Below are 25,029 nucleotides of genomic sequence, written 5' to 3' on the forward strand. Positions count from 1 at the left end.
CCCTGAAATCTATTCTCATATACCATACTTGTCAGTATGTGACTGAGAAGCAGCCCGCCAGCCTGATATATGTACCATGGTGCTGTTTGCAGTTGTACAGCACACAGAGACCAGCTCCAGACAGTGAAATGTATTTGTCGTATCCATGGCAACATCTTTGAGGAGCTGGTGCCCACTTGCCACTACTCTTCCCTCTGCTAGCAAGCAAAATAGCCCACCAAGAACCTATTCTTTACTCACATAATCAGTACAATGTCATACACTGTGGATTCTTTCTGGACTGTACCTTGGAGGGGTGATCCTGAGGGACCAGATACTGGAAGGCCATCTCTGATTCCGTGAGTGAAGGGAAAGGTAACATGAAGACTCTAGTAAAGGATGCTTAAGGCACCATGAACACTGATTTTATAACTCAAATTTCTGTATCACCCTGAGTTCTCTGTCCACCACCTCCACCACAACCACCTCCTCCACTCCCTGCCCAGGCTACCCTCGGACCTCTGTTCCAAATTTGGAACCACTCACCTCCAATAGACCAAGTCCCCAGCTGTCTCCTTTCTCATTATTTCCCTGAATATACTCCGCTATGCTATCAATTACACACATTGTGTAATTGATACATTACAAAGCCACACATTACACAAAACATCCCCAACCTACTTGGCTAGACTGAATAGGATACATAGGGAAAAATCTGCTTCCTAGTGCTCTGGCTGTGTGCCCAAGGCACCGATACAGTCAGATGGTTTGGTCTCAAACCATCATCATCATCCAGTATGTCCAGACAGGCCTGACAAAGGATGCTCTCCGTATCCTAGTGCCCTGGATCCTCCAGAGTCTGTCAAGACATCTATACTAAGGCCACGGGTATGAGGCATCTATGAGTCAGGTAGGAGTACATCGCCTGCGGCTCCTACCTCTCCATCACCAACAGGGCCACCAATGACTCTGTGGCTCCAGAGTATCCTCATCCTTCATCCCCAACTGCAACAGCATCTTGGTCTTCAGCATGCATGGTTGCTCACCCTCTTTCTACACCCAAGAGGAATCCACAGTCCCTTACCACCTGAATGCATCCAAGCAGGAAACACAACTGGGCAGACACCACCTCCCCCCACAGAAAACAAAAAACAAATAACAACAACAACAACAAAAACGGAAACACAAGAGCAGCTCTACCCCTGAAAGCACTCATGGCTTCGCTGAGAGTATAAATAACATCTCTTCCACGTGACAAAGGGTGAGCTTGTATGCTGGGCTCCAAACAGGTTGCTGCTGTGACCAGTGGTTTCTATAAGCCCATCCTGCTTGTGAAAGTTATCGAACTTATTCTTTCAGTCACATTAATCAGTATCACTACGCCATGCCCAGCTTTAGAGCACTGAATTGTGTATGAGCGTATTGTGCGTCCAGGCAGAACCATTTGGGCGGGGCAGTTGTGCGGAACCATCATAGCAGGCTCCTAAGTTGTCAGGGTGTTGAGGACACTGGTCAGTCAGTTTGAGCAGGTTCTGTGAATACCCAGGCAGCACCACTCACCCACTCCTGTTGCCGAGCTGAGCTTCCCGAAGACTCAGCCTTGTTGGGATCAGTGCCACTCATGGGGTGGGGCAGCTTGGAAGAAACCTTTATTGGAGGGCCCCATTAGTACAAGTCCCCGGGGAAGGTACCATGTGAGAGAGCTGCACTTTTTGAGATCTCAGAGACGCCCCTCCCCCACCCGCCATGTCCCCATGCCCCCTCCCCCGCCTTAACAGAATGCAGGAACCAATCCTCGCGAGATCTTGTTTGCACATGCGCAGTTGGCTTCACGTGTTGTTCCCTGTAGAAGCCCGCTGGACTTGGCACAAGAACTTCCTTTTCTCGGCCGAGTGAGAGCGGTAGGGGTGTGTTAGTGGTACGGGTTGGGGTGCTGAGGGGAAAGCCAGAATAGTCATGCAGGACCCTAATGAGGGCCTAGATGGGAGAGCAGGGGCTGAAGAAGGCGAGGATGGGCAGCAGAGTCCTCAAACTCCCGAAGCCCAGCCTAGCTCTCAAAGTTCGGCGACCGAAGGTGACTGTGGCACCTTCCCTCAGAGTGGACCACAAGATTCCAGTAGCCAGGCTGCTCCTGGTAGCCAGGCTGCTCCAGGCAGTCCCAGCCCAGGGAACCCTGTAGGGTCAGGTGTAGCTGCTGAAGAGGCAGCTGTCGTTCCCCACAGTGAGCAGCCACCCCTTCTCCCTGGACCCAGCGGAGATACTGCATCAACAACTGGAAATCAACTCCTGGAGTTGTATCCTTCCCTAAGAGACCCTTGCCAGGGGCTACTAGATCATAGGGAGGCTAAAACTACCATGGAAGTCCTTGGGGACACGGTGCACAGCTGACTAGGGAAAGGCCAGACGGATGTGGTGTGGGTAGTCCAGTGCGCCAGCTGACATCCTGACAGGACAAGGAGACTCCTTGCCTTAGTGGACTGAAGGGTGTAGAAAAAGACCCGAATCACTGGGGAGTGGGGAGGTGACTGGACTCTGGTGGCGAGAGGGCTCATTGCCAGGCAGGCCTAGGAAGTGTATCTAGGCAAAGGGAAACTAAGTGGTGGATGGTGCCTTAACCTTATCTCCTCCCAGCTCTGTAACAGTGCCTTTCAGGTCTGCAGTGGAGGCAGACATGGCCCGCAGGTCCCTGGTCTCCACTGCCCGTCGCCAGCAAGTGATGGTTCGGCAGGAGTTCACAGTGAATGCTACTGTCTTGTCTGTGTCAGTATTCCAAAAGCCTGGAGTAGGGGTGGCCTCAGGGTTGGGAGGGAGTGTGTACTCTAGGGGGGTCCTAATGGAGACACTGGTAGATTTAATGTGAGCGGGAAGACGTGGTATGGTGGACCTGAACAGATCCCTCATCATTTCCCTGACAGTGTCTGTTTCTCTCAATTTTAGTAGGTGGACTACTGAAGACCCCGTCCTCTTCAGAATTTCCATTAACACTTTCCTTGACCAGCTCTCCCTGGTGATGAGAAACATTCAGCGCCTGGAGTTTGTGGCTGTTGTCAAACGAGGACGAGGAAGAAGACGTGAATCCTAACATGTTACCAGATAAAAGAAACGTCGTGGGGGTTTCATGTTTTGAGTAATTGTTATTTTGCCCTTAAAAGTTCAGTGTTTCAATACTGTGTGACACGTATTAATCGCACGGTTGGATTATTTCCCGGTTGCTGAAGGAAAAAGCAATTTAAATGTTACTGGGCAAAATAGAATTTAGCAAATATTTTTCATCTGACTTTACTTTTTGACTATGGCAGAAACTGCCAGGTTTTCTCATCTGTGTGCTTCTGTGGAGGAGAAGTTCTGGAATTTAAACGTTTGAGTAGTACAAAGAAATTTAAGGAGATGGAAAGAAACGTAAATTACTTAAATATATTCTTTGAGTATTTAATTGGTATGATTTTTTTCATTTAGCATGCAATGTAGCTTATTTACTTGTGGCATTTTCATACATACTTATTTCTTATTGGTCTTTTCCCTTCTCTCCCTTTTTTCACAGCTATCCCCACTTTAACCCTATCATCTCCTGTATCCCTCCTTTTATTTTCATATCACATGTATTCTGACACCCTTCTCACTTCTCTTCCATAAAGCTTTTTTCACCTCTGACCTCTAGTGTGCACTCTAGGGTTACCCTAATGGAGACACCATAATAATAGTAGTTATATGCCTACTTTTGTTTCTGCTGGCAGTAATTTTGACTTTTTCCCTACTGAAGCTAAATGTTTCTCAGTTATTCTTTGAGAGCATCCTTATATTTCTGAGACAGTATGCTTTGGCTCATCTTGTGCTTTCTCTGCCCTAACCATGGAACCTGTCAATTCTCTAGTAAACTCTCTTCTCTTAGAATGTTACAAAACATAATCTTCCACAGCTCAGAGCCCCTCACTGGTATCTTCAGCTGTGAAATCTCCCCATTAATGCACTGATTCCCAGATAGTGTAATTACCTTTCACTCTAGCTCAGATATAAATTCCTTAAAATCTCTGTAACTCTACATAGCCACAACGGCCCCCCACACAGTGTTCAGCAATCCTCTAGAGTAGCCATTCTCAACTTCCCTAATTATGCAACACTTTAATACAGTTCAAGTTGTGATGACCCCAACCATAAAATTATTTTCATTGCTACTTAACTGTAATTTTGCTATTTTCATGAATTTTAGTGTAAATATCAGATATGCAGGATATCTGATACATGACCCCTGTGAAAGGGTCATGTGACCCCAGTCCCACAAAGCTATCTCAACTCACATTCTGAGAACCTCTGCTCTAGACAATGGTGATGGAACTCAGCCCATTGTGACATTGTAACCCATCCTGAACTCTCCTTTCAATCACACAAATATTTAGAGCAAGTTTTCTAACCTTTTCCACATTTGGGCCCATTTCCATAAATATATTTACTATGGAGTCAATCTTTAGAATCCATCAGGCCAGCAAGACACTGTCATTCTCACTAAGTATGCCTTTCTCTCATAAATCTGTGAATCCTCAAAATCTTTCTCAGGCAGGAAGGAACCAATCTTCATACCAGCTCAGCAAGGAACCAATCTTCATACCAGTCCAACTCTTTTCCCAATGTCCCTGCTCTCCCCTGAAGCTCACAAACATAATGGCTTTGAGAAGCAGAGCACAAGGAATACAGGTAGGAGAGACTGGCAGGAAGGTCTGCAGAGTTGCTATTTTTACTAATGATCCCATATTCATATCCCATGATGACTTCACGTGGTAGTTGTCCTCCTTGCAAATGCCCAAGATCTTTGATAGTTTTCTATGTGTCTTATGTTATATTAGTGTATGCGCACATGGGTGGAGGTTCTGCACACAATCAAAGGTCAGAGGAAGATGCCAGGTGTCCTGCTCTATCATCTCCTTATTCTGTTGAGACAGGGTCTCTTACTGAAACTTGATATAGACTGGCAGTCAGTAAACCCCAACTAATGACATCTCAGCCTTTTATAGTGCTGGGGTTCAAGACAAATGTAGCCATACTAAGCTTTTCCCATGGGTGATAAGGATCCGAACTCAGATCTACATGTTTATGTAGCAAGTATTCTTACCCACTGAGCCATCTCCCCAGCCTCTCTTATTTGCTTTTATAAGGTGTCTCAGATTTGGTCCAGTGAGATGACTTGGCAGGTAAAGGTGCTTGCCATGCAAGCCTAACACACACACACACACTAAATAATTTTTAAAAATGTCTCTGGTTTGGGTTGACAAGACAGCTCAGTAGGTAATGGCACTTGTCTCCAACACCGATGACCTGAGTTCAATCCCTAACAAGTACATGATGAAAGAGAACAAACTCCATACACATTGTATTCTGATGTCCACACACATGCCATGGTGTGCCTATGTGCACACATAAAAGGTCATTTTTAAAAAAGTCTCACGTTTACCTTGAGTAAATCCTATCTCATGACTGAAATGAGTCATTTCTCCAAGAGTCCCTCATTTCTTTCAGTGGGAAAGTTTCCAAAAAAAATCTTTTTGTTTTTTCAATGATGCTATGATAAATTGTACTTATTTGAATTTATATATATTCTATACTGAGCCAGCAAGATGGCTGGATGGATAAAGGTGCATCCCACTGAGCCTGACAACCTGAGTTTGATCTCCAGGGCCCACAAATGGAAGTCAGTGCCTCAAGTTTACCTCTGACCTGTTATGCATACATACTCTTTTTTTTTTTTTTTGGTTTTTCAAGACAGGGTTTCTCTGTGGCTTTGGAGCCTGTCCTGTAACTAGCTCTTGTAGACCAAGCTGGCCTCAAACTCACAGAGATCCTCCTGCCACTGTCTCCCAAGTGCTGGGATTAAAGGTGTGCGCCACCACTGCCCATCAATCATCAGACTCTTTTAACTTTTTTATTTTTAATTTTGTGTATTGGTGTTTTACCTGCATGTATGTCTATGTGAGGGTATTAGATTCCTAGAGCTGGAGTTACAGACAGTTATGAGCTGTCATGTGGGTGCTGGGAATTAAAACAAGGTCCTCTTAAAGAACAGTCAGTGCTCTTAACCACTGAGCCATCTCTCCAGCCCCTTTTAACTTTTTAAAAAGATTTATGTTATGCCCGAGTCAGCGACCTCTGCCAGAGCAGGTATGAGGAAGCAACTGCCAAGGGAGCAGGCCTGAGCCAGCGACCTCTGCGGGACCCAACCAGGGATCTCCATGGGAGCAGACCCAAGCCAGGGACATCCACAGGAACAGGCCAGAGTCAGTGACCTCCACAGGAGCAGACCCGAGCCAGCAACCTCTGACGGAGCAGGCCCAAGCAAGCAACCTCCACAGGAGCCAGTACCAGGGAGCAACTGCCAAGGAAGCAGGCCTGAGACAGAAACCTCTATGGGAGAAGGCCCAAGTCAGGTATATCTGCAAGGACAGGCCCAAGCCAGCAATCTCTGCTGGAACAAGCCTGAGCCAGCAACCTCCACTGTAGAAAGCAGAAGAAAATGACCTAAAAAATAACTTTAGGAGAATGTTTGAGGCCCTTAAAGAGGAAATGAAAAATTCCTTCAAAGAAATGGAGAAAAAGACAAACAAAAAATTGGAAGAAATCAACAAATCCCTTAAAGAAAACCAGAAAAAAAAACAGATGAGAGAAACAATTCAAGACTTGAAAACCAAAATAGAGACAATAAAGAAAACATAAACTGAGGGAATTCTGGCAACAGAAAATATGGGAAAATGATTCGGGACCACAGATGTAAGCATAAACAGCACAATACCAGAGAAGGAAGAGAGAATCTCAAGCACTGAAGATACAATACAGGAAATAGACACATCAGTCAAAGAAAACATTAAATCTAACAAAATCTTAACATAAAATATCCAGGAAATATGGGACACCATGGAAAGACCAAACGTAAGAATAATCGGGATAGAAGAAGAAGTCCAACTCAAAAGCACAGAAAATATATTTAACAAAATCATAGAAGAAAACTTTCCCAACCTAAAAAAAAAGATATGCATTGAAGATACAAGAAGTGTACAGAACACCAAATAAACTGGATCAAAAAAAAAGTCCTCTCACCACATAATAATCAAAACACTGAGCATACAGAATAAAGAAAAAATATTAAGAACTGCAAAGGAAAAAAGCCAAGTAACAAATAAAGGCAGACCTATCATAATTACACCTGACTTCTCAATCGAAACAATGAAAGCGAGAAGGTCCTAGACAAATGTTATGCAGACATTAAGAGACCATGGATGTCAGCACAGACTATTAAACCCAGTAAAACTTTCAATCACCATAGACAGACAAAACAAAATATTCCATAACAGAACCAGATTTAACCAATACCTATCCACAAACCCAACCCTACACAAAGTACTAGAAGGAAAACTCCAACCCAAGAAAGATAGCTACATCCACAAAAACACAGATAATAGATGATCTCACAGCAGCAAATTTCAAAGAAGGAAAAAACACACACAATAGCATCACCAACGATGAAAACTAAAATCACAGGAGATAACAATCACTAATCATTAATATCCTTTAATATAAATGGACTCAACTCACCTATAAAAAGACACAGGCTAACAGAATGAACACAAACACAGAATCCATCCTTCTGCATACAAGAAACCCACCTCAACCTCAAAGACAGACATCACCTCATAGTAAAGAGTTAGGAAAAAAATTTCCAATCAAATGGACCTAAGAAATATGTGGGTGTAGCTATCCTAATAGCTAAAAAAATAGACTTCAAGCTAAAATCAATCAAAAGAGACAAAGAAGGACATTTCATATTAATCACAGGAAAAATCCATCAAGAGGAAATCTCAATACTGAACATACATGCCCCAAATATAAAGGCACCCTCATACGTAAAAGAAACACTTCTAAAGCTTACATCATATGTTAAATTCCACACTAATAGTGGGAGACTTCGATACTCCACTCTCACCACTGGGCAGGTTTGCCAGACAGAAACTTAACAAAAGAAATAAAGGAACTAACAGATGTTATGACTCAAATGGACTTAACAAACATCTATAGAACACTCCATCCAAACATAAAAGAACATACCTTTTTCTCAGCACCTCATGGAATCTTCTTAAAAATTGACCACATACTAGGTAACAAAGCAAACCTCAAAAGATACAAAAGAAAAGAAACCTGGAATAACCCCATGTATCTTATCAAATCACCATGGCTTAAAATAAGAATTGAATAGTAACAATAATTTCAGAAAACCTAAAAACACATGGAAATTAAAAAAAAATGCTCACCTGAATCACCAATGGGTCAAGGAAGAAATAAAGGAAGAAAATAAAGATTTCCTAAATTTTAATGAAAATCACCACATAACATACCCAAATTTATGGGACACAATAAAAGCAGTGTTAAGAGGGAAAAGTTCATAGCACTAAATGCCTACATAAAGAAGCTGGAAAAATCACACATTAATGAGTTAACAGAACACCTGAAAACTCTAAAAACAAAAAGAACCAAATTCACCAAAGAGTAGTAGATGGTTAGGAAATAATCAAATTGAGAGCTGAAATCAACAAAACAGAAACAAAGAAAATACAAAGAATCAATGAGACAAAGAGTTGGTTCTTTGAGAAAATTAACAAAATAGACAAACCTTTATCCAAACTAACCAAAAGGCACAGAAAGAATATACAAATTAACAAAATCAAAATGAAAAGGGGGACATAACAATGGACACAGAGAAAATCCAGAGAATCATCAGGTCATACTTTGAAAACCTGTACTCCACAAAATTGAAAACCTTTAAGGAAATGGACAATTTTCTGGATAAATACCACTTAACAAAATTAAATAAAGACCAGATAAGCAAATTAAATAGACCTATAATGGCTAAAGAAATAGAAACAGTCATCAAAAGTCTCCCAACCAAAAAAAGCCCAGGACCAGATGGTTCCAGTACAGAATTCTAAAAGATTTTCAAAGAAGAACTAAAACCAATACTTCTCAAATTGTTCTACACAATAGAAACAGAAGGAACATTGCCAAACTCTTTTTATGAGGCTAAAATTACCCTGATACCCAAACCACATAAAGACATTACTAAGAAAAAGAATTACAGACCAATCTCACTTATGAACATTGATGTAAAAATACTAAATAAAATACTGGCAAATCGAATCCAAGAACACATCAGAGCCATCATCAACCACGATTAAGTCAATTTCATCCTAGAGATGCAGGGATAACCATCAACATAATCCACCATAGAAACAAACTGAAAAAAAAAAAGATCATTTCATTAGATGTTGAAAAAGCCTTAGACAAAATATAACATCCCTTCATGATAAAGGTCTTGGAAAAAGCAGAGATACAAGGAACATACTAAACATAATAAAGGCAATATACAGCAAGCTAACAGCCAATATCAAACTAAATGGAAAGAAACTCAAAGTGATCCCACTGAAATCAAAAACAAGATGTGGGGTAATGGGAACACTGTTCCATTGCTCATGGGAGTGCAAACTGGTACAGCTACTTTGGAAATCAGTATGGTAATTTCTCAAAAAATTAGGAAACAACCTACCTCAAGACTCAGCAATACCACTTTTGGGTATATACCCAAAGGATGATCAATCATACCACAAAGACATGTGCTCAACTATGTTCATAGCAGCACTGTTTGTCATAGCCAGAACCTGGAAACAACCTAAATGCCCCTTGACCAAAGAATGGACAAGGAAAATGTGGTACATTTACACAATGGAGTACTACACAACAGAAAAAAATAACGACATCTTAAAATTTGCAGGCAAATAGATGGATCGATAAAACATATTGAGTGAGGTAACCCAGACCCAGAAAGACAAATATAATATGTACTCATCCGTAAGTGGCTTTTAGACATAAAGCAAAGAAAACCCAGCCTACAATTCACAGCCCCAGAGAACCTATACAACAAAAAGAGGACCCTAAGTGAGACATACATGGATCTAATCTATAAGGAAAGTAGAAAAAGACAAGATCTACTGAGTAAATTAGGTTCATGGGGATCATGGGGAAGTGTAGAAGGGGAGGGGGAGGAAGGGAAAGGAGAAAAGAAAAATATATAGCTCAATAAAAACAATTTTAAAAAGATTTATGTTACATTTATTAATGGGGGAGGTGGAAGGGTATACATGGAAATCAGAGTCCTCCTTCTATCATGTGTCCTGAGGATTAAACTCAGGTAGTCAGGTTTGGCAGCAAACACCTTTACTCACTGAGCCATCTAACTGGGCCTCTTTTCTTTGGCCATAAGTCTGCATTATAGAAACTTCTGTTTGTGAGCATGTCATTGCATTGTAAGGTTAGTTTTATGGGATTAGCTGCTGCTGCTGTTGTTTAATTTCGGCTTTCTCTGTGCAGTGACTGCTTTGCAGTGCTTGCTAGGGTAGACACAAAGCCCTTCACTCCAGCTGCCAGCAACCCCTGAATATGGGATAAGTCATTATTTCTAGGTCTGATAGACATGTGTCTATCATGGCTCTGCCAGACTAACAAATCAAATTTTATCCTCAGTCCTGATCCTGGAACACCTGACACCAATGGAATCTTTAAAAAGCTGTGATGCCTAGAGGTCTCTGCTTCCTCACTGGCAAGTATCTACCAAAGTTGCCCATCTAATTCTGTTTGTCTGATGAAGCAGCAGTGTCCATCTGTTGGTCAGCCCACCAGTCCATGCTGGTTAGAGGCAGCTGCTAATCTTCAGTTAGTTCCAACCCTAGGACTCTGAAGAAAGGACATGGTGTGATCATTCTATTTCATGAGACAAAGCAATCGCACATGCCCCACCTCCAGTTCTGCCTTTCTAGTTAGTGGAACACCAAGAATCCATCAACAGGTCACTTGTCAAACAGCTTCAAATGCAAATATTCAACTCTTTCTGTATCTTCAGCTGCATTGTCACGAAAGTTTCTGGGAAACTGCACAGAACTTAGATAACATTTTAAATGCCAGTTTTATTGTGATCTAATTCATATACAACATGTAACTCATCTGAAGTATAAAATTTTAATGGTTTGCAGCATATTCAGAGGTGCATGAGAATCACAGTAACCAATTTCAGAACATCCTCACCCCACCCCCCAAAGAACTATATACCTAAAACTATCACTCTCTCTACACCCCACTCATCTCCAGGAATTCACCAATTGACTTTTTGTTTGTGTTGAGAGAAAATCTTGCTATGTAGCCTAGGCTAGCCTGGAACTCATTAGCATCCTGCTTCAACTTCAAGTGCATGCTCTACCAGACAGGTCTAACTGACTTTCTTACCAGCACTCAAAACCTAATGAAAAATCTAGACTTGGGTCTAAACTAAAATTGATTTGCAGTTTTACAAATAAGAAAGCAAAGGCTCAGGGATTCCATTAATGTTCAGACTAGGATTTGTCCATATGACCTCAGAATCGGTTTCTTTCACTATACATTATGAAGCTCACATGATCCATCCTTCCAAATTCTGTTTTTCTTATCTGAAACCAAGTCTTGCTTTGTAGCCCAAGCGGGCCTCAAACTCCTGGCACTCTCCCTGTCATTTCCTCTCAAGTGCCAGAATTATGTGTACCACTACGTCCAGATACCCATTCAAATTCTGAACAAAATGAAAAATGCTAGTCAGGCATAGTGGAACATATTTGTAGTCCTAGCACTGGAGAGGCTGAGGCAAAAGAATGGCTGTAAGTTCAAGACCAATCTGAATTACATAATAAATTCCAAGTTAGGCAGGGCTACAGAATGGGACTATCAGAGAAAAGAGTAGGGAGATACAGAGAAAAGCTGATAAACTGAGACTGTAGCTCAGTGGTGATGTGCATGCTTAGCATGTGCAAGAGCCTGAGTTCCATCCTCAGCACCAAAATAAAAAGCTATAGTTACTATAGTTCTAAAATATGATTTCTGTACTATCATTTGTAGTACATTAATATAATAACTTCTATAAATCACCAATTGTGGTGATAGGTGATGTCTCTGAAATTATTAGCAGGGGAATCCTGATGTCATGTCAGATAAGTTCAGCCATCAGTAAACACAAGTTGTATAGTGTTACTAAATTGAATTGATAAGGCTTCTGTCTCCCTCTAGTGGGAGGGAAGAAACAACAGAATACAAAAGGTCAGGTTTTTTTCCGTGAGTAATGTGATTAGGATGAAGGTACTGTGATTTAGGACGAAGACTTCAGATAAAAGAACTTTTGTTTACACTTAGATCTGAATAACAAAAAAAAATCAACTGTACAGATTAGAGGACAGAGCCTTCTCAGCAAAGGAGACAACAGAGGCAAAGACCTTAAAACACAGAAGTACTAGTGGGTTTGAGGAAAAGAAAAAAGGCCAGTGTGGAAGGGCTGGGCCTTTAGGGAAGATGACATGAAGTTAGAGTAACACAAAGCTGAGGATGGAGTTTAGACCTGAAGAAACAAAAAATCAGTGAAAGACATTAAGCAAAATGGAAACAGATTTACCAGATCACACTGGTTGCCAGTAAGCAATGGATAAATGAAAAGCCTGCAGCTTCAATGTGAAACTGACCTAACAAATCAAGGCAAGATGAAGGGACCCAGAACATCTCACACTGAGCCTGATTGGATCAGAACTGAACACTGAACTGTTTCTCTCTCACAACTCTGGCATCCCTTTCCCTAGTCGTCCCAGTGGTAGACAGATGGTCCAGGTACCCAGGTGTGAAAAGCCAAAAGCCCAGTAGTCATTAGATGCCTCTTCCTCTCTCCTCCATATCCATGATGTTGACCACAGCGCCAAACCTAAAACATTCATGATGTTCTGACCATCTCTGCAGATTGGCTCTTTCCATCACTGTCACTTATAATATTTTGTCTGTGCTCTAACAAATAAAGTTTGCCTGAAGATCAGAGGGTGATGCTAGCAACCTAGTTAACCATATAGGCCAGACAGTGGTGGCACACACCTTTGATCCCAGCACTTGGGAGGTCTAAGCAGGAAGATCAGGAGTACAAGGCCACACTGGGCTATGTGAGATTGAACCAGTATAAAAGAAACAGAGTTCACACCTTTGATCCCAGCTCTTGAAATCTCATGTCTTTAATCCCAGCACTAGGGAGGTGGAGACAGGAAGTGATATCGCTGTCCCAGAGAGGAATATAAGCTGGGAGGAAACAGGAACTCAGAGCATTTGGTCTGAGGATTTCATAGAGGTGAGAACTAGTGGCTGGCTGCTCTGCTTATCTGATCTTTCGGCTTTCACCCCCTAATATCTTACTCCGGGTTTTTATTATTAAGACCAATTAGAATTCACACTACAATCACTAGATAGATACTGAACAAAAAGTTTTCACGTTACCAAATATTCACCTTTGTTTGATATTGATATGCTTATAAAAAAGGAAACACATAAGGTGACCACGTGACAAAAGTGGCAGAGCCAGAGTTGCAGGTCCAACCAGAGAGCACTAGGAATTGCTGAGACCTGCTACACAGTGGGAGAGAGGCCTGGAATGGGTTATCTCTTATGAGGAACCCACTCTGCCCACACTTATCTCAGACCCCTGCCCTAGAACAGGCAGGACAGGAAATCTTCTGTTGCCTAAGCCCCCAACGTGTGGTACTTTGTTGCTGCATTCACAGGAAATCCAGGCCCCATGTCAGTTGATTTTTGCCCCTTGCATCACTCTGCTGTGTCAACAATGAGCTTTTCTCAGTCAGGCAGAGGAAACCTCAAATCCATGTGTAACAGCTACTTCCTATGAGAATTAAAGGCATAGAAATAGGCAATTCTACCCCTACATCCACCAACTGAGGACAGTATGCATGCTTGCAGGTCTTCTTTATTTCACACTATTTTTTTAATCCTCTGGCCTTTTTATACCATACTTCAGAGTGTTCCATGTAACAAAATGTTCAAAATGCTGGCTATGCAGGCCTGTGTCATCAGATATATAGTCTATTTCATCACAGCCTTTGGTGGTGACAAACATGGTACCATGAAAGCCACTCCAATTAAGTAGTCACTGTGAGGACCAAGCTGTTAGGTAAAGAGGACGGAGGATGTTTCCAAAGTGCTTGCTCTATCTCACCAAACACCCACCCCTTGAAAGGGGAAATGCTGCAAGGTCTCACCATGCCTGACAGCATCACACACAGGGCTGCAATTGTTCCTATTTTGACATCATCTCTACTTACAATCTGCACCTTATCATTTGTTACTACAGTGGGTAAAGTACTCTGCACTATCTCTTACTGACTCTCTGGATTTCTCTTGGTCATAGGCCAACAGGAAGAGAGCATAAGGAACAGTAACGGGACTTCTGGGAAGGACATGTTTCTAGCTGTCTGAATCTAAAAGCTGTCTGCCAGGGGCACAGCTCCTAAAAGCAAGTAGGCTAATTCCCTTGAGAGAAAAAAAACAACAACTGGTTTTTCTAGGTCTAGTTAAATAATTCCAGAAAAGAAAGAAGCATGTCCCATGTCAGGGAAGATGGTATAATCTCAAATCCTTGATATCTAATGTGTAGTTAATCATACACCATACTTCAGTGCAAAGAAGTGTCAAGGGCTCTGACCTTCTGAGAAGGGTATTTGGTCCCAACCAGCACCTGGGCCACCCTCAGATTTTGGCTTGACCATACCATAAAGCCCAAACCAAAATGTTTCAAGCTTCCGGGTGATCCTGCTGTGAAACCTGGGTCACACCTGCTTTCTGAGTCCCTTTCAGGATAAAGTGCTGGTCAGAAATGTACCTATGTATCTCTATTTATCCAAGAAGCATGAACCCCATACAAGCCACTGAAGGTAGTCCAACAGCTCTCTCCTACTGCAGCCTACTTGTCTTTCTCAGTCACACCCTCTGGCCCTGCTAGGAGCACAGCATCTATAAAGGCCTGACCTTCTCCAAATTCTGAAGCCTAGTGGTCACCATCACCCTAGAGACCAAGTCTCTCTAGCAGAATTGCAAGGCTTAAAGGCACATGTCTTTGGGATGCATTTACTCAGGTTCTGATGATATCCCTACCCTGGGTTGTGTTAAGTTCAAACCCCCAGAACTTGAGAACATGACTTTATTTGGGAAAAGGGTCTTGGTAGGTGTAGTGAGGTAAGGGTCTTGAGCTGGAGATCCTCCTTAATTACCAGACAGACTCCACATCTACAAGACAGAAGTAGAGGAGGAGACCATGAGTCACAAGAACCAGAGATTGGAGTGATAGGTCTATAAACCAAGCAACACCAAAGACTGCCAGAAACCAAGAGCAAGGAGAAAACCTGGAATTGATTCCCAGAAGAAACTTAACATCTGACTTCCAGACATGAAAAACTGATTTTTTTTGTTGCCACTTCAAGTCTCTGAGAATTTTTAAAACAGCTATAAGAAAGTCATATACCACCACAAAACTGAACTGAATCAAACCAAACCAATAGCGCTTCTGAAGGAAAATTAGATTAGGTATTTAAATGAAGGCCTTATGAACAAAGAACATGTCTGTTCCTTTAACATTTTCCCAAAGATCTGTCTAATAAATACCTGGGAATTAGAAAATGGAAAACTTGTTCCCCACCCCCTGAGAATCCTGAGGAAGAACCCAGCTCAGGCTTACTTTTTCAATCCCTTTTTAAATCCTGATTCTATTTAGCCTTCTCACCCTTAATAGATAAGTAGTCCTGTGGGGAAAAAGCCCCAGAACAGGAATGGATTTACAGATCCCACTCAGAACTATGAAAGCATTCAGGAGGGCAGGAAGGGTTTCAGATCTGAGGAGTCAGCAAGTCACATCTATTGCTTTCTCAACTCCAACTTCCTTTTCTTTACTAGAATTGCAAGGCTAATAACAATGACTGTAAGGTTCCAGAAAATGTCTACTGCCTTGCAAAACAAGTGAAGAGTTCCCTTGTTCACAATCTGCCAGTCGCTACTAAATGGTTCCCAAGAAAGAACATTTAGGCTGGTGGAGAACATGCCATCACAAACTCCTGAAGTGTGATGAACTATAGAAACAACCATTCACACAAGACAAGAATGTGCTTCACAAAGACAAGAGCACACTGGTGCTGGAATAAGAAAAACATGTATGTGAAAGTCTTTGGTCAGACCACAAAGCAGCCAAAACTCCAAAGCCAAAATATGGAGGAAAGTATGGGTGTGAGTACATAAACAGCTTCTAGGCCCCAAAACAGTAACACCACCAAAATGGAACAAGGTGTGCAATTTCTGTGATAGACAAGAGCTAACCTGACTAATGATCAAAAAGCTTCCCAAAGCCCAAGAACAAATGGCAATGATGTAACAGGAAAATGGGTAGAAAATATGAAAATCCAAGTTACATGAGTGGAATTTAAAAAGGCCCATATACCCCAGAAAAAGACACTTTGGCATACTCTTTAGTAAAAAATAGCATGTCTAGCAGATGGCAGAAACACAAAGGTCCACCAACCTCCTCCACAGCAAGGCTCCAATGCTACATCTAAGCATATGTCTTAAAGGTACACACAGATCAGTGCACAAGTACTTTCACTGCACCGTTACTTATAGTAGCAAAAGACAGAATACTTCCCAAATGTCCATCAGAGGCAACACATGTTATGGCCTTACGTGCCACATGCTCTGGGAGGACAGCCTACAGCTCAGGGCAAGAAAGGTACCAGCTGGAGGGAAGAAGAGCTGCACCCAGTCCTGCTTAGAGAAAGGGTGCTCCCTGAGAGCCTCTGGCCTCCATTCTAGACCCCCTAGGAGAATGGGAAAAGAGGGAGGAAGAAGCTACCAGAGGCAAGTGGCTCAGGCACATAGAAAAAAGACGGAAAAAAAATCCTGACTAGGGCTGTCTACCCTAATGGGGGAACTAGCAGACCAAAGAGCTAAAGCAAGGGTCCTGCTAGGTCCTAAGGCCAGCTCTTTGACATCAAGCCCTTAATTGTGGACTATGCAGGTGAAACAGGAAAGCGTAAGTTGCATAGTTCAGGACATGGTATTACAAGTGGCCTTACATCTGCTGCTTCTACTCTATGCACTCCATGACATGTATCTGTAGAGTGTCCATATCAGGAGCCTGATACTGGCACTTGGGACAACAGAAGTCAGGTGGTTCCTCGGGAGGGCTTCTCCGCTGGTTGGGTAAGGTCAGATGAAAGGAGTGGTGAGCTGAGAAAAAAAAAAAAAGAACAGAGGCCAGCTGGGTAGGCTTCATGCATAGACTGGGTAGACCTCAAAGGGAAGGAGAGGCTAACAAGGTACTGAAACTTACTGATCCCACCATATTTGACTGTATGTGTGGCTGGGAGCCATCTCTACTAGCACATTCCTCCTTTTGCCTCAAGGTGGTGCAGGCTACTGATGGGGGTAGCCAACAAGAGTTCCCCAAATGAGAGCAGCAGGGAGGTTAATGCATGCTTTTCCCTCAGCACAATATTCTGCCCTTCCTGTCCATCTCCTCCACCATCTACAACCTGTTCACTCACCTGGAGCAGGGAGTAAAGGGGGCTGAGAAGTCTCTACATGCCGCTTCCTCATATCCTCAATCCTTTGAAAACAAAAACCATTCAATCAATGCCTGCAGGGTTTTTTAATGAATAAACACCTTCATTGAGATATAATTCATATACCATACAATTCACCAATTTAATCTGTATTGTTCAGTTGTTTTTACTATATTTAGCCTGTCCAATCATCTGTATAATTTTAGAATCTTTTCAATTACTCTTGGATTCCCCCTATATCAGTTTCCTCAGAATCTTACTACAAACTACCACATACCTAGTGGCTTAAAATAACAAAAATGTACTCGATGCAAGCCAAGTGTCCTAAATCAACATGTCAGAGGACTGGGCAGAAGTACCATGCCCTCCTCTAGCTAGTGGTAGTTAAATGATTCCTTAGTATTTCTTGGCTAGTAACGGAATCCCAGTGTTGGCCCTGGCCTTCTTGGGGCTGCCTTCTGTGTCTTAATGTGATGTTTCTATAAGGACCACAGCCAATTAATTAACTTGATGTGACCTTATTGATGGAGGAGGGTCATCAGTCAATGTGTTACTCTCATTGGTTAATTAATAAAAAAAACTGCTTGGCCTGATAGGTCAGAATATAGGTAGGTGGGGAAGACAGAACAGAACGCTGGGAGGAAGAAGGCAATGAGGCAGACGCTATAGCTCTCCTCTCCAAGATGGACGCAGGTTAAGATCTTTCCTGGTAAGCCACCACCTCGTGGTGCTACACACATTAATAGAAATGGGTTAATCAAGATGTGAGAGTTAGCTAATAAGAGGCTACAGATAATGGGCCAGGCAGTGTTTAAAACAATACAGTTTCCGTGTAATTATTTTGGGTAAAGCTTGCCGGGCGGGCAGCAGGAAACGGCCTGCCACTCCTTTTACACCTTATGTTAACTAATTACATATGCAAAGATACTATTTCCAAATGAGGTCAGATTCTGAGGTTTTAGGTAGACAGAAATTTGAGGGAATTCTATTTGTACTGGTTAGGTTCTTTTATTTATTTTTTTATATCAATTTGACTCAAACTGAAGTATCTGATAAAAGAAAACTTCAAATGAGTAAATGTCCCCATTAGATTGACCTGGAGGCAAGCCTGAAGAGCATTTTCTTCATTGATAATTGATGTGAGAGGGCCTAGTTCACTTGGGATGGTGCCATCCATTGGGTAAGCACCTGGGCTGTATAAGCAAGCTGAGCAAGCCATGGAGAACAAGCCAAAAAGCAGTTCCTCCATGATTTCTACTTCAGTTCCCCAAGTTCCTGCCATGACTTCCCCATGATTAACTACAACTGTAAGCTGAAATAAACTCTTTCCTCTCCAAGTTGTTTTGGATCATGGTGTTTATCACAGCAACAGTAACCAAACTAAGACAGACATTAGTACCAGGTTCTTGGGGAACCTGCTAAGACAGACCTGGCCGTGTTGTTTTCTGGAAGACTGTGGAAGGACTTTGGAACTTTGGACTGGAAACGCCATTTAGTTAGAACTTTATGGGCTGTCCTTTGGGAGCCAGAAAGATAAGAATACTAAGAGCAATGCAGATGATGAAGGTCTAGCTTGTGAAGTTTTAGAGGGAAGCAAAGATTCTATCATGGCCATATATGTGGTATTTTGAATTAAGAATCTGTTCTTAATTCAGAATTAGTTCTGGTCAGCTGGTGCTGAAGAATCAGGTGGGATGAACAAGAAACCAGAAGCACTAAAGTAAAACCTTTGCTTTCCTGGGACATTTGATGCTGGTTAACTGAAGCTGATAAAGCAGCTATGATCAAGAAAAGACCAGCATGATTGAGGTGAAATCTTCTAGACTCTAAAATCTAGAGAGTATCTCCTCAGGGTCATGACAATGAAGCTCTGGTCCAGATGTGGCCAAGGCTGTAACTCATGCTATCAGTCAAACAGGATAATATGAAGGGGTCATGGAAAGTAGCTGAGGTTTGGCACTACTTGAGAGGTCAGGAGAAGCTATTGGTGAAGGTGCATCCTCAGAGCAGTGGAGACCCCAGCATATTGGAGATGCCAGTACCATAGGAAAACCACCAAGGAGAGCAAAAGCTGTGGAGCAAAGCCAGCCCAAGCTTATGAGACAAGCTATGTGTACTATAAATGGCAAAACCAGGGAGGTATAGCTGCCCAAGCCCTTTGGAGCTCAGAGGATCATGAGTGTGGGTCCCAGACATCAAGCATTGCATTTACACTGTTGAATTTTGTTGTTGCTTTTTTATTTGATTGTGACTGTGCCATGGCTCTTCATTCTTAGAGTAAGAACATATGTAACTTATTATTTTATAGGAGCCCATTTAGACGTTTACAGAGACATTTATTTTTTTAATGGGTGGTGGGATGTCTTAAAGACTGTGGGACTTTTACATTTATGGGGGTTTTTGGTTGTTTTTTGGTTATTGAGACATAGTTTCTCTGTGTAACAGCCCTGGCTGTCCTGAAACTCACTCTGTAGACCAGGCTGGCCTCAAACTCAAAGTTTCATCTGCCTCCCAAGTGCTGTGATTAAAGGCATAAATCACCACGCCTATTCTAAATTTATATTTTATATTGTGATTTTTAACATGAATTGGAGGACAAACAAGAAAGAAAAGGTTATGGTTTAATAGTGGTGTGTTTTATGTCAAGTTGACAAGGGGTTAATTGTGCTGGTTGGCTTTTGACAACTTAACACAAACTGGAAAAAGAGAATCTCAATTAAGGAATTGTCTCCAATAAATTGTAGATAAGTTTGTGGGGGCTTTTTCTTGATTAATAATTGATGTAGGATGTCCAGCCTACAGTGAATGGTGCAACCCCTAGACTTCTGGGCCTGGGTTATATAAGAAAGCAAGCTGAGCAAGCCAGTAAACAGCATTCCCCTGTGGCCTATGCTTCAGTTTCTGCCTCCAGATTCCAGCCCCGACTTCTTTCCATGATGGATTATTAACTGTAAGCTGAAATAAACCCTTTCCTCCCCAAGTTGTTTTTGGTCATGGTGATTATTACAGCAATAGAAACCAAACAAAGACACTATGAAACCTAATATATCCCCACAAAAACTCCAGTCTTAGATACCTCTCAATACATGCATTTCAGTGAAGTTTCTAGCTGGACAAGTGGGAAAGGTCACTGTTGAAAGGACAAGACATGGGGAGAGCAGCAAGAGGTACAGGGAACTTAACACAAACACCAAGAGCCATCAACCTCCTGTAGCTACTTCTGGTTGCTGCTAGTATATGCCTGTGCTCCTGTCTACACTCTTGGAGGCCCACCTGGCTGACTCATGGCAGCCAGTCTTCAGTTTGTTGAACTCGCGCTGCAGCTGCTCCAGCTGCTCCTGCAAAAGTTCCTTCTTCTCCACCAGCTTTTCCCGGGCATGCCTCTCAGCTTGGAAGTCAGCCTTGTAGATATCCGCCTGGCAAATAGAACAAAGGTATGCCAATCATCCATCAGCTGCCCATCAAGCATTCTATGCTATGCCCCCAGAGAAACAGAGTCTTGTCCTGTCCCCAAAGATCACATGATAGTACACCAGGAACAGATATGAAAGCCTGTGATCGCAAGGGCACCAAGAGGTCAAGGACTCAAAGGAGGTGCAAAGGACTCAAGAAGACTAAAAGAGGCCACCAAAAATGATGCCAAAGGGGTACACCAGACCCCACTGCCTGGGACAGTAGGCCACTCACGTGACAGACAGGCAGAAGCAGAGCTCTCACCTGGGCCTTCAGGACTGGCACAGTCTCCATCACAATCTTGTGCTGCTCAGCCTCTTCTTTCAGCTTATCAATCAATTCCTGTTTGGCTACCAGGGCCTCCTCAGCTTGCTGGAGCTGTTGCCTCAGATCTTCTAGCTGCATGCCCTAGAGAGGACAAAAGGCAGAGTCTCTTGGCCTACAGTGGGGCCAAACTACTTCCCTGGCTGGCCACTGTTCTGAGAACTAAGAAGCAAAAGCTGGAGCAAATCCAGTCCTTTGGACTTCGGGGCAAATGACAAAATCTCAATGTATGCAGGGAGAAGACTGAATCCTGCTGTGGCCCTTTAATACAGAAGAAATGCTGAGGTCTTTCTTAGGATGCACAAAGATCTTAGGACTGATAAGAACTCTGAGGATATATAAAGCACTGCCTCCTACTCTGTGTCAAACCCTTCAGAGAATTTCCAGCTAGGCAGCCTTCCTCTTAACTCTTCAAGGACAGGAGCCATTCTCTCTTCTGAGGCTTCCCACTCCAAAGTTGAGCAAGTACTATGCAGTAACTCTCTACATACTGCAGGCCCACCATACACCAAGCAAGGCTGCAAAAGACTGCAACCTACTGCTTCTTCCACTCTGCCACTTGGTCAAAGGTCTGCTTCTCTCTCTCTCTCTCTCTCTCTCTCTCTCTCACACACACACACACACACACACACACACACACAAACACACACAATACATATGCACCCATGCTCTCAACCAATAATTCCCCCCAGAGATTAAGCAGCCATTTGTAAAAGATTTTCTCAGTCACAGTGGATGATCTTTTTGATGTGTTCTTGAATTTGGTTTGCCAGTATTGAGTATTTTTGCATCAATATTCGTGAGTGAAACAGGTCTGCAATTCTCTTTCTTTCTTGAATTTTAGTGTGGTTTGAATATCAGGGTGACCATGGCCTCATAAAAAGAATTTGGCAATGTTCCTTCTGTTTGTATTTTGTGTAATAACCCAGACGGAGAAAGACAACATATTATGTACTCACTCCTAAGTGGATATTAGCTATAGAATAAAGCAGTCTGAAGAGATAGTCTGAGGACAAGACTGCCCCTTCGGTCTGAGCATTGGTAGAAAGAAAAGGTCTCTCTAGTGGCTCGCCACACTGCTTCCCTGATCTCTCAGCTTTCACCCACTAATATCTGACTCTGGGTTTTATTTATTAAGACCAATTAGAATTCATGCTACAACCCAAATCTCCCTGGCAAGAGATTTCGTGAGTGGACTGAGGATGGGTGGGGATAGGAACATGAGTGATCAGGTTGGAAGGGGCACGGAGGAAGAGAGTATTGAGAGGGACTGCTGGGGGAGCATTTGGGAGTCAGGCAGAAGCCTGGAGCAGGGGAATCTCCCTGGAGTCTATAGGGAGGATCCCAGCTTGGCTTCCTAGCAATAGTGGATAAGTAGCCTGAATTGGCTATCTCCTGTGACCAGATTGGTGTCTGGCCCAATAGTCATCCGAGAGGTGTCATCCAGCAACTGACCCACAGCCAAACATTAGGTGGAGTTCAAGAATCCTGCAGAAGGGGAGGAAAGTGTATAGGAGCCAAAGGGGTTAAGGACATCATGGGAAGGCTCACACAATCAACTAAACTGGGTTCAGGGGCTCACAGAAACTAAACTGACAAACAGGAAGCCTGTATGGGACTGACCGCGGTAGCTTGGTCCTCTTGTGGGACTCCTAACTGGTGCGGGAAAATTGTCGATATTCTGTCAATCATGTTTTAAATAAACGCTGATTAGCTGGGCAGGAAGTATATGTGGGAAAACCAGACAGGAAGTAGAGGTGATGCAATGAGAACAAGAGAATTCTGGGAAGGAGGAAGCTGATTCCGCCCACTCCTGCCCAGACTCCAAAGAAGTAAGATGTGAGCTGCCCTGTTGAGAAAGGTACTGAAACATGTGGCTAGCATAGATAAGAACAATGGGTTAATATAAGTTACAAGAGCAAATAAGTAGCATGAGCTAATGGGCCAATCAGCTTTATAACTTATAGAGATCTCTGTGTGATTTTCTTTGGGGCTTGCCGGCGGTGGGGTATCAGGCGAGACAGAAACACAAACAAGCTGGCCCTCATGTTACAGAAGACTAGAGTAAACCCCCAACAAGCAGGCCCTGTTCATGTTACAAATGGCACCCACGTGGATAACTGCATCCACAGAAAGCCTGAGAAAGCTTGGGAAAGACTAGAGTAAAGCATTTTGGTTTTCAGTAATAGCAAGAAAAAAGCTGCACTATTTTAAAATGCCGGCTTTCTGGGCCATCCTGCCAGGGAAAACTCTGACTCTTTCAAGCAGGCTGTCCAGACTATGGAGCTATGGATACACTGTTGCAGCTTGCTTCCTGGCAAGGAAACACCATAGGAGCTTTTGAGTGTTGTTTATGGGCACACTATTGCAGCTTGCTTGCTGGCAAGGACCTTGAAACGCCATAGAGTTATGGCAAAAAACTTCTCCATATTCCTTAGCAAATTAAAGACCCATGTGGTCAGAAAAAGAGAGATATACAGTAAAAAGAGATTCAAAGAGGAAGAAAACCTCTAAATGGTTTACAGTGTGTTAAAAATATATACAGGCTAAAGGTTAAAGTTCTGAAAGTTAAAAAAGAAAGAGAGAGAGAGAAAGAGAGAAAGAGAGAGAGAGAGAAGCTGGCTGTGGTGGTACACACCTTTAATCCCAGCACTGGGGAGGCAGAGACAGATGGATCTCTGTGAGTTCAAGGACAGTCTGGTCTACAGAGGGAGTTTCAGGACAAAGATACACAGAGAACCTGTCTCAAAAAGCCAAAAGTTAAAAGTAAAAATAAAAGAAATAGAGGTTAGAATAAACCCACGTAAAGATGGAAAATATACAGAGAATCTTGATACTGTATGCTATTATGCTCTCTTTAAATTGTTTGAATGCTGAGGAAAGAACAACAGCTGCTAAAAGATATTTGCTTATAAATGCTGCAGAATTAATCCAAGATAGGTATTTTGAAAATACCTTGACTTTAAAACTGAAGTCAAAAGGTATGTTACTTTGGAGAAGAGATTTTGCTTTTGTTTCCACAGAAAATGAAAGGCTCTGGATTTATTCAGAGTTAAAAAAAATCAGCTTTGATCAAGGATGACCACCTGAGACCTCTCCGGCAGGAGTAGATGGCCCAGATGTCTAAGTTCTATATCCAGAACAGGTTCAAGACTGCTGCCTGAGATGATAAAGACTCACAGGATACTCCAGTCAGGACTTGATCATAACTCTAAATTTTCTTTAGGTCCCCATAAGATTATCAGTGCCACCAACCAGCTGGAAGTAGCCTAGAATACTACTCCTACATTCCCAAAAAAATGGACTATGAATATTTCCCTTTTTTAAAAAATAAAAAAATTAAAAAAAGAGGGGGAAGTGGTGCAGGAGAATTGTCTGTATTCTGTCAATCATGTTTTAAATAAACGCTGATTGGCCAAGCAGGAAGTATAGTCGGGAAAACCAGACAGGAAGTAGAGGTGATGCAATGAGAACAAGAGAATTCTAGGAAGGAGAAAGCTGATTCTGCCCACTCCTGCCCAGACTCTGAAGAAGTAAGATGTGAGCTGCCTGTTGAGAAAGGTACTGAAACATGTGGCTAGCATAGATAAGAACAATGGGTTAATATAAGCTACAAGAGCAAATAAGTAGCATGAGCCAATCAGCTTTATAACTTATAGAGATCTCTGTGTGATTTTCTTTGGGGCTAAACAGCTGTGGGAACTGAGCAGGACAGAAAACCCCAACAAGTCAGCCATCATGTTACACCTAACAGTAGAAATATGGGCTGTCTCTGACTCTCTTACTAGCTTTTGAACCC

The 25,029-nt window shown here is 42.5% G+C and overlaps 2 protein-coding genes across 11 annotated transcripts in view; one reads left to right on the plus strand and one right to left on the minus strand.

Moving 5' to 3' along the window:
* Window positions 1-25,029, minus strand: part of Ikbkg (inhibitor of nuclear factor kappa B kinase regulatory subunit gamma) — a 107,231-nt gene that overhangs the window by 4,814 nt on the left and 77,388 nt on the right. For 7 of the 10 annotated variants that reach the window (XM_085685128.2, XM_048457663.3, XM_048457665.3 and 4 more), the window contains 4 exons: window positions 21,171-21,314; window positions 20,727-20,869; window positions 17,436-17,497; window positions 10,951-17,118 (listed from right to left, as the gene is read on the minus strand). In XM_085685128.2, coding sequence (XP_085541254.1) covers window positions 16,976-17,118; window positions 17,436-17,497; window positions 20,727-20,869; window positions 21,171-21,314 — 492 coding nt within the window. In that variant the 3' untranslated portion in view covers window positions 10,951-16,975. Of the gene's footprint in view, window positions 1-10,950; window positions 17,119-17,435; window positions 17,498-20,726; window positions 20,870-21,170; window positions 21,315-25,029 lie in introns of those variants that run through there. The other 3 variants (XM_048457659.3, XM_087902495.1, XM_048457668.3) reach the window with 3 other exon arrangements.
* LOC125415384 (EKC/KEOPS complex subunit LAGE3-like) lies at window positions 1,818-3,412 on the plus strand. Its single transcript, XM_048457594.3, has 3 exons — window positions 1,818-2,273; window positions 2,611-2,739; window positions 2,917-3,412. Exons 1-3 carry the CDS (start codon window positions 1,936-1,938, stop codon window positions 3,059-3,061), a joined length of 612 nt encoding a protein of 203 aa, XP_048313551.1. The 5' UTR covers window positions 1,818-1,935; the 3' UTR covers window positions 3,062-3,412.

Source organism: Myodes glareolus, chromosome X, assembly GCF_982192425.1.
Source record: "Myodes glareolus chromosome X, mMyoGla1.1, whole genome shotgun sequence".
NCBI lineage: Eukaryota > Metazoa > Chordata > Mammalia > Rodentia > Cricetidae > Myodes > Myodes glareolus.

Bases quoted from the DNA above. Each gene is read 5' to 3' on its own strand.
- LOC125415384 (XM_048457594.3), top strand. From the start codon at position 1,936: ATGCAGGACCCTAATGAGGGCCTAGATGGGAGAGCAGGGGCTGAAGAA. The intron at 2,274-2,610 runs GTATCCTTCCCT...ATCTCCTCCCAG, and splicing joins GGAAATCAACTCCTGGAGTT to CTCTGTAACAGTGCCTTTCA. The intron at 2,740-2,916 runs GTCAGTATTCCA...TCTCAATTTTAG, and splicing joins AATGCTACTGTCTTGTCTGT to TAGGTGGACTACTGAAGACC.